Genomic DNA, 12,875 nt, shown 5'->3' on the forward strand with positions numbered 1-12,875 from the left:
ATAGGTTATACCAAAGAGAGAGTTCAGAGCAGCTCTAGGAGCTTTCAGCTCTGAGATTTTCTTCCACAAGTACTCAGGGATTGCTCAATGATTAAATATATGGTTAAACTCTCCCCAGAATTCACCTGGAAGCTGTCATGGGAGGCAAAACCTCCATCAAAAGCAGAAAACATCTACCAGGACCAGACATGAGAACCTTGGGCACTTTAAAGGATGGAGTTCATTTTCTTCATTGCAGTCCATACTAAACATATTAGCTCCTGGGCCATCTGCAGGCAGTGTGTCAGTGGAAGCCACAAGTAAGGGTGGTGAAGATAACCAATTCTTTTTTTTTTTTTTTTTTTAAGCCCTCAGGGCCCCAAGAGGCACAGACAATAATAATTGTCTTAATTTTTTATTGTGAAAACAGTTTGGGGTTCTTCCTTGCTCAGGACCTTGGAATGTCAAAAGCTTGCTTTGGCCAAAAGCTGGTTACAATGTGAACGGGCTACGAGAGCTAGAACTAAGGAAAATGAGCCTTGGCACAGACAGGGCATCAAAAACCACCCCCAAAGTTGCTGGGAGGGTTATACTGTGATATCCTTTGTTTGGCAGCCTGTGCCAACAGCTATTTACATGGGAACACTTGGTCCACTTTATGAATTTTGCCCTGCAGTTTCACATTGTTTCTCTTTCTCACACCCCCATAATAACTTGTGTGATCAGTTTTCTCTGCCTCTTTAAAAGCACAAGGGATGCATGGAGTAGCTCAGTTCCAGGATGGACTTGCAAATGAAAATAATTACTTATTTCTTTTATCTGAGTGGAGGTGCTGAAATGCAATGACCATGGGTACTGTAATTATCATTCCACAGTCACACCTCCTGATAGATGATTTGCTTCTGTTGAACGGAGCATGCGTGGATTTTTGAAGCTGCATTTTAAAATCAAGTGCTGCTGTCAGTTACATGTTAGAGCTCCCACGGAAACAGTGGAAAATCTTCTAGGTTAGCACAGCCTTTCTAATGCAGACTAGTGTTTCAGTGATTAATGATGAGACATGATTATAGCAAGAACTGACATTTGCTGTGATTAATTGATCAGTTTGAAACAGAGACAAGTGCTTATTTACATGACTAATTATAAGCTTCTGGAATTTTCTGCTCCAGTAAACTGTGGACCCAGATAGCAGGACAAGGTGAAACTAGGTCCATATACAGATGTCTTGGGTTGCAATGCAAGATGAAACCGAAAGTACATATTCTATCTGTTGAAACCAGGTGGGGCAGTTTCCTTTATCTCTTTCATGACCTTCGTCCCTCATAACTGGAGGATATCTTCTGTTAATGGGCCATTGAGTGCCACTGCATGGCTGATAAAATTACATCATCCCACTGTGAGATGCTCCATCCAGAGGGAGGAGCCAAGCATCTAAACCGGTATATCTTTAGCAGCTTGGAACACCACAGCAGCCTTTCTCCACTGAATTCCCAGAGGAGAGAGACCAGACCCATCTACACCACCAGACCTTCAGAGGAAACCTACACCCTTCTATGGGATCATTACTTCAACAGAACCACATCTGTCAGTCCAGGACTGCAGCCACCATTTAATTGGACTGCTACCAACACTCTGACCAACAGGAACAGGGTGTCAGATTATATTCAGATTCTGTCACTGGGTTGTGGGATTTTTTTTTTTGTTTCTTTGGTACTACTGCATTTTTATTTCCATTTTCCTAGTAAAGAACTGTATATTCCCGTATCTTTGCCAGAGAGACCCTTGATTTCAAGATTATAATTCTTTGAGGGAGAGGGGGGTGGTTTACATTTTTCCATTTCAAGGGAGGTTTCTGCCTTCCTTAGAAGACATCTGTCTTTTCTAACCAAGACAACAGACAGTAGAAGTGAGATGCAGGGCTCCCAGATGAAGCCATTGTAGGTATTGAGGCAGTAGGACAGGATCATGACAAACCAAAACTAGTGGCCAGGATTGTCTGCTCTCTGTAAAAACAACCCCTCTGTCACTGCTAGACACAGTGTCTGGACTATGCTTTCTGCCCTGATGGAGCATTTTCTGTGGTTTCAAGTTCACTTCTGTTCCTCTTGAATCGTGAGGTAGGAAACAAGGCTATCTGAGAGGACAGCAAATCTCCAGAGATGTTCCTTTTGGCATCCTGACCATCTCTCTCCAGATGATGTGCCCTGGGACCCCAGGAGCCCTGTGTTGGAAGACCAAAACTGAGGGGATGATAAACCCAGAGACAACCCCAGGCTGCTCCATGTGGATGCACACAAATCAATGGGGCCTGATGGGATTCATCCCAAGGTACTGAAGGAACTGACCAGTATCATCACAGGACCTTGCATTATTTTTCAATGGTGTAATAAATTAATCTATGAGTAAAAATTCATAAAGGTATAATTAAAATATATATGTGATTGCAATGTCATAAAAATATAACATATAATGGGAATAAGTCCTTCTCCGGATCTGGTCGTGATTCTCCACCGAGAGGCAACAGATTGCAGCCAAGTACCCAGATAACAATCGCAAGCAGGCACATCAGCCCCGAAAGAATAGACAAGACACGGGCCATCGAACAAACAAAGGAACAAGCCCGGACGAGATATCGCCGAGCCCGAGCATCTCCGCCCTGCCCACCTGTGTTGGAGAAATGGAAAAACTAGACAAAGGAAGAGGAGCCAGCCGAGATAAGCCATCGGCTCCAGGATGGGTGCCACCACTCCACCCTAATGGCCCGGACCAAAATGATATCAAAAAGACATCCTGGACCTCTTTACATATGAGGAGCCTCTGCCCAACGTCTATTGACCCTATTCTCCAGTGCCAGGAAATCTATTCTTCAAACAATCAAGAACCTCTTAACAAAGGGTGCCTGCTTGGAATTTGGCCTCGGGACACAAACTTCCTATAAAAACCCAGGCCAAGGGACTCTCAGGCGTGGATTTGGGAGCACCTATACCTTGCGTATAGACCCTGTCCACCCAGCGCTGCGCTGCTTATTTTATTGTGGTTTTTTCTCGTTGTTCGAATTTATTATTGTTTGATAATAAATTTTCTCTTTTATATAACCCGAAATTGCCTTTGCATTTATAACAATGGTCTTGGGAGTCTTGAAAGGTTCCAGGTCAAGTGGAAGGTGACAATGTTGTTCCAATGTTTCAAAAATGGTAAGAAGGAAAACCCTGGTAATTACAGGCCTGCTGGTCAATGCCTGCTAAAGTTATGGAGAAGGTTATTCTCAGAGACAATTATCAGGTCCTGAGAGGGATATCCTGGACCACCTTCTCTGAGGAAGCCAACATCTGGGATGCCTTGGGCTAAATTAAGGCAAAACAACACCAAGCGATCAATTAGAAAGTTTTTATTTATACAAACCACAGCAATTTAAGCCATATGATAGGTTCAGCAGCCTGTAGCAGCAACAGTTTATATATTTCTGAACAGCTTGCAGATTAAACCTTTCTGAACAACATGTGGCAACAGTGATCTTTGAGCAGCCTGCTGGAGCAGTAAGTTAAACTTTTAAGAAAGAGGGAGAAAGGAAGAAGGAAAGATAGCAGAATGGAAGTACAGCAAAAAAGACTTGGCCTTGTCCAGTTTCTTAATACAGAAAGGTAAATACATCTCTTGCCAAGGAAAAGATACATGTATCATATTGCTAACAGCACTTTGTTATGAGCAGATGGAAATATAAACTTTGGTTGAAAGGTTCATCTAGAGGTCAACTTTGGCTCATGGCCTCAGTCAGGGCCTGTTGTTCAGGCCTCAGTACTTCACCTCCAGGGTAAAACGTCCAGCACACAGCTAGAGAAATCCATAGGGCTCTGGGTGAGTCTGATGGCTCAAGAAGTTACAGTCAATGGGTTTACATCAGGCTGGTGACCAGTCACCACTGGGGTTCCTCGGGGCTCATTTTTACAGCCAGCGATCTTCAACCCTCTTATAAATCATCTGTACGGAGGAATCAGATGTAGGAACCAAAATTAAGGAATCTTGCCAGTGAGACTTGTAGGAGTAAAATGGGCTCACAGTGGGAGACTTCTCTTAAGCCAGGCTGCTCTTGGGATAAGTAGTTTATTATTTAGGTAGAGGGTGGAAGAGATCCTTTTACACTGCCAGCCACAGCGTAAACGTGCTCAAAGAGGGAGAAAGAGAGAGGAAAGAGGAGGCTGAGAGCATGAGGACAGAAAGTAATGAAGGGGGTAGAGAGAGAGGGTAAGAGAGGGTAAGAGCCTAAGAGGTAAAAAAGTCACAAGACAGGTTAAGAGGGAGATTAAGAGAGTAAGAGGTTAAGGACGTAAAGAGGTAAAGAGAAGAAAGTAAGAGAGTAAGAAGTAAAAGTACTTAAGAGAGAGAAGCTCTTGTTACAATACATTATATCTTTTTCTATAGTGAATATTCTAATTCACAGCAAACAACTAGTACATGGCACACGTTCTATAGAATTTACATACAGCCTAGAAGAACTACTACATTACCATAGTGTTACATTTTAAAAGCTAGTCTTCAAATTCTTCCCTTGCTGCTTTGACCTTTGGATTCACTAATTAGGATATTGTTCAATCAACAGGGATTCTCCTTCAGCTGGCTAGGCTATTGCTCTCTGGTTATATAGTAACTAACAGTCAGTATCCTATAGCTCAAAGCTAGTTTTAATTTCTATTTCAATTCTAGGTTTCATATTTTCAGAATATTTTGCTAAGCAATCATATTCATAAGGTTCCCCTGTTTCATCTTCCCCAGCAAGACTAAAGTAGGAGGATGTGTGGATTCCCTTGAGGGTACAGAGGCCCAGCAGAGAGATAGGGATACTGAAGAGCTGAGCAGTCACCAGCTGCATGAAATATTACAAGAGCAAGTGCTGGATTCTCCAGTTGGGACCGGGTAATCCTGAAATTTGGGCAATCTTGAAATTTATGTAGTCCTGGAACTGCTGACCAGTGACGGGACTAGTATAAATGGAATGAAACTGCATTTGTAGATGTTCAGCTTGGACATTAGAAAAATTTTGGGCTCGTTGACTACAATCTTGCTTCAGATTTTTGCAGCGTTTGCACAATTCAGTAGTTGGAGATGTCAGCAGTCTAGGGTGGTCTTCTCATGGTCTTCTGATGGCATTTTAAGCTTGGTTTCTTCCTTTATGGTCTTCTGCTCTTCACTTATGCTACCTTGGATATACATTTTGTAATAGCAAGCATATCTTAAAACACACCTTTTGCAAGCCGACTTACATCTTGTGAAAGCCGTTATTGCCCCTTTTACGTTGCCTAAAAGTAATTTAAAAATTTACCATACTTAAAAGCAATATAAGACTTACTCTAATTATCTACAGTTACAATTTTATAATTAAAACAAATTACAGCAAAAGCCAACTACTTCAACTGTTTATAACATTGATGATGATTTTAGCCATGTTGTTCAGTTTTAGGTAGAGTAGAAGGGAGTTAGACTTGATGATCATTTTGGATCTCTTTCAACTTGAGATATTCTGTGATTCTTTGGTTCTAGTAATGAAGACCCTGAAATGGAAATAGAAGCATGACATTTAGATCCTCCAATTCCACTTTGATCCTGCTGTGATTTGAAACAGACATAGCAGAAGCAGTCTATTAGCTGTAGTAGCCCAAGATGTTACTTTTCCACATATGCCATATGAAATGGATTTCCCAAATAACCAATGACCCACATAGCCATAGATTTCTTTCACACTCTCATTTACTAGAAATAGCATTTGTCAGAAAATTCTAATACATAGAAATCAAATGCTGAAGCACTTATATTAGTTTTGATAGATTTTTTTTTTTAAATACAGTCCTTCCCAGCCAAGGATGTGGACCTATTCATCCAAGCAAAGTCTCTTGGCTCTAGGGACAAATGCTTTCAGCACTGTTGTTAAACACTCTCTTCTATCTCCTGCCTTTCAGGAGGTCTGACACAAAACAAAAACAAAAGCAAAGGCTGAATTTTCCCAGGGTAGACATTCTGTTTTGAACAGCTTTTCTCATCTCACAGAAACTGCACCCTTCCAACCAGTCACAGAAGTTACTGAATGGAATCTAGAAGGAACTTTAATAATATATGCAGGGGCCCAGTGACTGGGGGGGGTTTAAGACCACTGCAGATGTTGAGAGAAAGGGGCTGAGAAGCATCATTTGGCAAACTGAAACCCATGCTCAAATTCAGGTTAAAAAGGAATCTGGTGGACGGTTTCTGAGATGAGACTGGACTTCCAGGTAAAAATCAAGGAATTTCCCACCCTGGAACCCAAAGGAGAAAAACTGCACTCATAGCTTTTCCTTCATAATATTGTTGCCTTTTTCAACCTAGAAATGAAACCTGAGATTATTTTAGTATAGGAGCTAATATAAAGTGGATTTTTGTTTGGAGGCTTCCAGGGGCAGTTATGGAGAATGTCCACAAAAGCCCCTCAACACGGGATGAATATAGTTTTGATTTGATTTAGGAAATTAGCATAATTGATAAAAAGCACCAATTAGGATGACAAGTGGTAATACAACACCCCCCCCCGCCCCCCCCCAAGTCAAGCTCCTCTGGAGCCCCCCCTTGATATTAGCTGTATTTTTATTTCTTTATGAAAATGTGTCTCAAAGACCTTGTTCTCAACCGTGGTTCCCAGGAAGAGCCAAGATAGGATAGGGGCCTTGTAACCCCGGGGCTTGAAGCTCTGGAATTTGTTTTGTCTTCCTGTCTAGGGAAAGGGCATGGAAAAGTACTGAGAAAAATATCTAGAATACAATAATAGGCTACAGAGCCCCAAATATATGTGCAAAGAATACAGAGAACATATAGAAGAAGAAAAGGCAAAAAACAAGACAGCATCAATGTGATAGAAAAAAATACCCACAGTTCTTCTCTTCCAGTGGTACAGGATAGTTCCTGTGATTTTAGCACATTATTTTTTCCAAAAGCCTGCTGCAGTACTCTTTAAAGTCCAACTAGAGCTACGTGTGAACAAGGGCTTCTTTCCCACTCTTTACAGCTCAATTGCCCTAGACTGCAAATACTTTCATGTGATTCCCTCTGTCTCTCAGACTGCACTGACCGTAAGGATAGTTCTGAGCTTTAAACGATTCCTCCATATCGCCAGTCGATAGTCCACGGGTGTGAAATCGTAACTGACATCGCCTGCTATAAAGGTCTCCCAGCAGTATTCGTAGTCTGGACAAAGAGAAGATAATTAACCTGAGTTTATTCAGATACCAAAGAAGCTCAAGGAATAAGACTTTTTAAGCTCTTCCTTGTGTCCATATCACAGAGACAGCTTGGCCATGGACAGATCAGCTGATGGATGCTGTCCACTCCATATTTGCAACCAATGCCATTCACTCTGACCAATTTTTTTCCCTCCCTCAGCTGCAGAGGAGCTCTTCAGCCAGCCTTATCCCAGCAACTGCATTTATTCCCTTAGGACAAGGGAGAAGGACAATATCTTCCATTCCCTCAGGAGTGCCATAAGGATGGTATATCCTTATATACCATCTTATCTCCAAGGGAGAATTTTCATACAAATCTGGTTGCTAAGGGTCCTGCCCCTCTTCTCCTGTGCTATATAAACATAGTTTTTTTGGATGTGACTCGCATTCACTGCATGGTGATGGCTGTGCCCCCAAAGAAGCTGAGTGGGACACAGAGCACCACAGAGGCAAGCCCATGCCCAATTCACCCAGGCACAAAGTTCACCAGCTCACCCCTCCCCAGTCCCACAAAGCATGGGAAACCTTGCCTTCTTCTTCCATGACATCAATGGTTACTCCCTGTGAGCTGTCAAGTTCCCTCAGGCCTTGGTGGTTCCTTGCAGTGTCTGAGTAGTAGAGCCGTGCTACTCGGATGTCTATGTTGACATTGTGATGCGTCTCCAGGAAATCCTGTATTACCTGGCAGCACTCTGGGCAGGGGCTCCAGGACAGGTACCAGGTGATGTTACAGAAATTGTTGTTTCTTGGCTCGAAGATATTCTCCAGGAAGTACTCTTCCGCATGTCGATCGTTATCATTGTCATTTCTGACCCAATGCTGCCAACAGTTGCTGCTCCTACCCCACTCCAGCTCGCACAGTAGGTACGTCTCCCGTGGATACTCGCGGGGATCAAAGTGTTCTCTTAATGCCCACTTAGATATATACATGCTGAAACAGAAGAGAAACTTCAAGGAATCACTGGTTCCAACTGTGTTTTCTCTAGTACTCCAGCACATTAAAAAGGGGGAGGGCGGAGGAAATCAGAGGAGAACTGAGAAGGGCAAAGCACGAGACAGCAGCACAAGGAAAACGGAGAGGCAGGCACCAGGCAGGGTAAAGCAACTAAAGGAACCAAACCGTGAACTGCTAATCCTCCCCTCATCTACAGCTGCATGTAGAACTTTCACTGCCTCCCCACCCCTATGCTTGACCTCTTCCCCATCAGTGGGAGTATTTCTAAAAGCTCTCTATAATTTTTCATGTGTCAGACATTTTTACAATGTAGTTTTCCTATGTTGTCCTTTTCAATGTAGGGAGCTGTTGTAAATTTTGTAAAAACTAATACAAAAAAAAAAAAAAAAAAGAATGAAAATAAATGCACTGATACACAATGAAGCTGAGTGGTTTTCCTTATTGGATTCTCTCGCTGTTTGTACTTTCGTAAGGATTAGCACAGTCAGCACCATCCTACATGAGAGGAGAAAGACATGCTCTATAGAAAAAGATGCAACTCCCAGGATGGATATTTTCTGACTTCAGAAAGGACCTCTAAATATTGTCAGTTAAGGATCTACACAAAGACTGCTGGTAGATAGATATGAATATATCTTTTATACTCGGTAATTATCCATAATGCATAAAGAATGAAGTCTCCAGAGGCACTTTGTGGCCTTAGTACAATTGCATTATATAGTGATTTATATGAGAATGCAATTCAGATATATGTTTTTCCCCTTTAGAATAATTCAGAGTAAATCTAGTAGACAACTGATCAGATTCTGAAGAGAGAAGCAATAAGCCTCTGAATTGTTTTATAGATTAGCACTCATTAGTAATAAAAAACAAACAAACAAAAACCCAAACCAAACCAACAAACAAAAAGCACAACAAAAACCACAAATAAACAAACAAAAAAAGTCACAAAACCCTCCCAGTCTGGATCAGGGGCAAATGAAATCTTGCAGAAAAAGTAACTGTCACATATTCTCTTTATGCAGGACTTATCACCTATGTAAAAAAGCACCTGATTTATCTGAGTCAGTCAGAAGGCTTTGTCTTCTTACCCTGTCTCCTTCCTCATCCCAGCCTCCTAAACATTAAAATACATATGCACACAAACCAGTTTATAAACCACAGGGTGTGTCTCTCTTTATCTTCTCTTTATCTTCCATTTATATAAACCATGCAGATTTATCAGACTTTCTACTGAATTTATGTAAATGTAATAACAAATGTTAATGTCACCTAATTTAATTCTAGTTTAATTCTGGTACAGGAATAACTACTTTATTATACATAATTCCTTTAGTAGGTTGTTAAAAAAAAACACTAAGAGAGACAAAATTGAAGCACAGAATAAATTTTTATGCTTTCTCATTTGAGGTGTTAAAAGAGGTGCACATTTTCCATTTATACTATGCTATTTGGAAATTGTCTATTAGATTAAATTTCTGTAAAACTCAATTTTTAGGGAACATATATATAATAATACATTAAAATAATATGTTCAGAATAAATTAATATTTACATATTTATATAAAATTCATAAAATACATATTTATATATATAAATATATATATAAAATAAATATATAAAATATGTGACTGGTTGAAGTTCACCAAAGAAAATTCATTAAACTCCCAATATTCAAGCCAAGTCAGTTCACCTAATTTTTACAGAAGGTACCTTTAAGGTTTTGGAAAGCAATGTCACAACAGATTACAGAGATCTGAGTGGTTCAAAGGTATCTGTAGATATTCCCATCTGATTATAACACACAAATTAAAACTTCCAAGTCTTACTTGAACAGGTCTTAAGCACCCTCTTGCCTGTGTTTTGACCATAAAATATTGCACTCTGGACAAGCCATTGCAATGGGTGTCCTGTGCATATTTTCAGGGACATAAATCTATTTCTTTAGAACAATCTTGAAATACATTGATCTTCAAGATATAGACACCTTAGGGATGTGCTAAGCCGAGTGAAATTTACAGTGTAATCAACTTAATGCAATATGACCAAAAGCCTGTATCCTTATTAATATTTGCTACAGCTGTAACTTGCTATTTTTAAATAGTAGATGAATGAAAATTTAAACACTATCAGAAGGACAAATGAGAAATTTTAAAACTGTGATAAAACATTCACACACTATAGAATATATACAGAAAGGCAGCGTTCATTTTTCTCCCCAAGTCAGGTAAGAGAATACTTCAAGTTAATTGTGAGTTTACAGACACATTACCCAAATCCATGCAATCAACTCAACTATTTTTAAAAATTTTTCTAGTTATCACCATCCTTCCTGTTCAGCATTGTTACGCATGGCACATGTATGCACACAGAGCCTAACTCAAAAAAGAATTAATCACATAACAGCTGTTGATACAAATATTCGTAGTTAGCAAATAATTAAAGATATAATGAAAAAAACATTATTATTTTTCTATCTAAATTTGCTTCATCAATCTCATAGTGGTGAACTTGTAATCCTTTCAGAATTTGAGAGCTGCAGAGAAATTCTGTAAAGTGTGACAAATAATTTGAAAGGTGGATTGTACCCCAAAATATTTAGAGGAATTAGGGCAGAAAAGGCAGAGGGATGACAGCCAACGTAACCTACCCTGTCTCTTAGGCTTTATTTTATTTTTTATTAATACGCAGCTGCTACGTAAATCTGCATTAAACCTTGAAGATGTATTGACTGATTACAAAATACATTTTAAAATGTGTTATTTATGTATTTCCTACTGTATGGTCCCATCATCCACAACCTGAACAGGAATGCAATGAGATGATTTTAAAATGTACCAATTTTACAAGAACACCTCCTAATACGAGTATCTCTCTCACTAAAACTGTGTAATAAACTGCATCATCACAGGAGTTTAACAATTTTCCTTCCCCTAACACTTTTTATTAGAAACTATTTAAAACTCTTCTCATTGCAAGATAACAATAGTAATAATGATAAAAATACGTGAGCGTAGATTTGTCAAAACTTCTTCAATCCGCATTTTTTGTCCCTTGCTAATGGCTTCACACAACCAAGGCACTTCCTTACTGAACTTCGCATTAAAACTTCCTCCTCCCTCCCCACCCCACTGAAAGGAAGAATGGTCTGAGACACTTTATTCTCCACTGAAGAGAACCATGGTCTGAGACACTTTATTTTGGGTGATAGCAGCTGTCTCAAGACCTCGAAACTGCCGAGCGAGGAAGCGGCATTTTCAGCTCCCCTTGCCAGCCAGTTCCCGCCTCAGCCCTTCCCAACAGCCACCATCTTGCCTGTGGTGCTTTCATCACGTCCCTCGAGGGTTTATGGCTCCCGGGAGAGCTTCTGAACCAGTGGGACCTTCCCCAAGAGGCTCAGGCTGCAGTGCAGTGACACTGGGGACAAAGGTCCCGCTCGGGCTCGCTGCCACCAGCATCGCCCTTCCCCGAGCAAGGCCGAGACCCTGCACCCACAGAGAGCCCCCCGCCGCCCCCGGGGCTGCAAAGCGAGGGAAGCCCTGGCGTTGAAGCAGCAGCAGCAGCAACAACACAGAGCTGAAGCTGGGGTGCGCTTTTTTATTTTTTTTTTTTTTTTTTTTTGGGGGGGGGGGGGTGGGGGTCAGCAATTTCTTTTACCCTCTAAAACCTCTCCTGGCCATGGCTTCTCCTTTCCCGGTGGAGGCTCCTGGCGCTGTCCTGCTCCCTGTCCCTGCAGCCGGGGCTCCACGCTCGCCCAGACCGCAGCACACCCCCAGGCTCCGCTGGCACAGGGCGATGAAAGCCAGAACAGGAAAACTTGGCCTGACCGCAGTCGGTGCCTCTTAATGACGTGTCCAAACATGCCTGCCCCCTCTCTGCTCTTTCCTCTCGCCTTATCTGAGCTGCGGGGGGCTGGCACACGTCTCCAGTTAAAAAACTTATTCATTGAACCAGCTCTCCGAAAGCTGCTAAGTTTCAGAGGGATGATAATGCTCCCTTGGCAGAAAAACGCGATGATTCTTCCCAGGGTCGCAGCTGTTCTCTGTGGTGCACAGACCTTCCCTGAAGCACCTGAAGCTCAGCTCTGCGCAAAGCGTGGTGGCTCTGCCTTGTCTTTCCACTCTTGTCACGACTTTGTCAAAGATGAAGTGCTCACAGACACAAAACACAACGTGAGAGACTTCACTCACAAAGCGTCGGCAAAGCTTCATCACCTTCCCCACCGAACCCAGCAGGGTTTCCCCTCTGGTCTTGAGCAACGCTGCCTGAACAACACAGGATGCCCAGCATCTGAGGGGGGTTGTGATGAATGGAAATGATTCGTGCTGACTAAATTGTAACTGTTTGGAAAGTTATTATTATAAAGCAAGAAAGGGGATTAGTGTTATAAGGCAGATGGACCCCTTTACAGATGTTACATGTTAAAAATAGGGTACAGGAATTAGTTTTAAGATAAGTAATGTCTCAATAGAAAATCGACCTTGAAATGGACAAAGCTGGAACGAATTCAGGCATAGGGCCTGAAATTATAAAATGTAAGACTCATTAGTAGAATATAATGCTTACTTGCATAACACGATGCTTAATACACACATGCAACCTGTAAGGCTGTCCAGAGGACAACAAGGATGAGCGCAAGCCTTCACCCCAAGACCACCAAAAGAAGACTGAAGACCCCCTAGCAACAAGTGAAGCATGTG

At 41.5% G+C, this 12,875-nt stretch overlaps 1 protein-coding gene across 2 annotated transcripts; it reads right to left on the reverse strand.

The window, feature by feature from the left end:
- Nucleotides 1–3,352: 3,352 nt before the first annotated feature.
- Nucleotides 3,353–12,272, reverse strand: LOC111925864 (C->U-editing enzyme APOBEC-1-like). 2 transcript variants are annotated; one of them, XM_023922471.2, is made up of 4 exons: nucleotides 11,833–12,272; nucleotides 7,751–8,151; nucleotides 7,070–7,185; nucleotides 3,353–5,525 (listed from the first exon to the last, which is right to left on the reverse strand). In XM_023922471.2, the coding sequence occupies exons 1-4, from the start codon at nucleotides 11,853–11,855 to the stop codon at nucleotides 5,511–5,513; spliced, it is 555 nt and encodes a 184-aa protein (XP_023778239.2). In that variant the 5' UTR covers nucleotides 11,856–12,272; the 3' UTR covers nucleotides 3,353–5,510. The 2 variants fall into 2 exon arrangements, with proteins under 2 accessions (XP_023778239.2, XP_023778245.2); XM_023922477.2 differs by lacking the exon at nucleotides 11,833–12,272 and adding an exon at nucleotides 11,483–11,763.
- Between the last annotated feature and the right edge of the window lie 603 nt (nucleotides 12,273–12,875).

Source organism: Cyanistes caeruleus, chromosome 3 (assembly GCF_971803275.1).
Source record: "Cyanistes caeruleus chromosome 3, bCyaCae1.hap1.1, whole genome shotgun sequence".
Classification (NCBI taxonomy): domain Eukaryota; kingdom Metazoa; phylum Chordata; class Aves; order Passeriformes; family Paridae; genus Cyanistes; species Cyanistes caeruleus.

What these genes read in the sequence shown, in the direction of transcription:
- LOC111925864 (XM_023922471.2), bottom strand. Translation starts at nt 11,855, where the DNA reads ATGGCCAGGAGAGGTTTTAGAGG. An exon ending in GCCAGGAGAGGTTTTAGAGG is followed by an intron (nt 8,152 to 11,832) that starts GTAAAAGAAATT and finishes CTTCTGTTTCAG; the next exon opens with CATGTATATATCTAAGTGGG. An exon ending in TGATGTCATGGAAGAAGAAG is followed by an intron (nt 7,186 to 7,750) that starts GCAAGGTTTCCC and finishes CTCTTTGTCCAG; the next exon opens with ACTACGAATACTGCTGGGAG.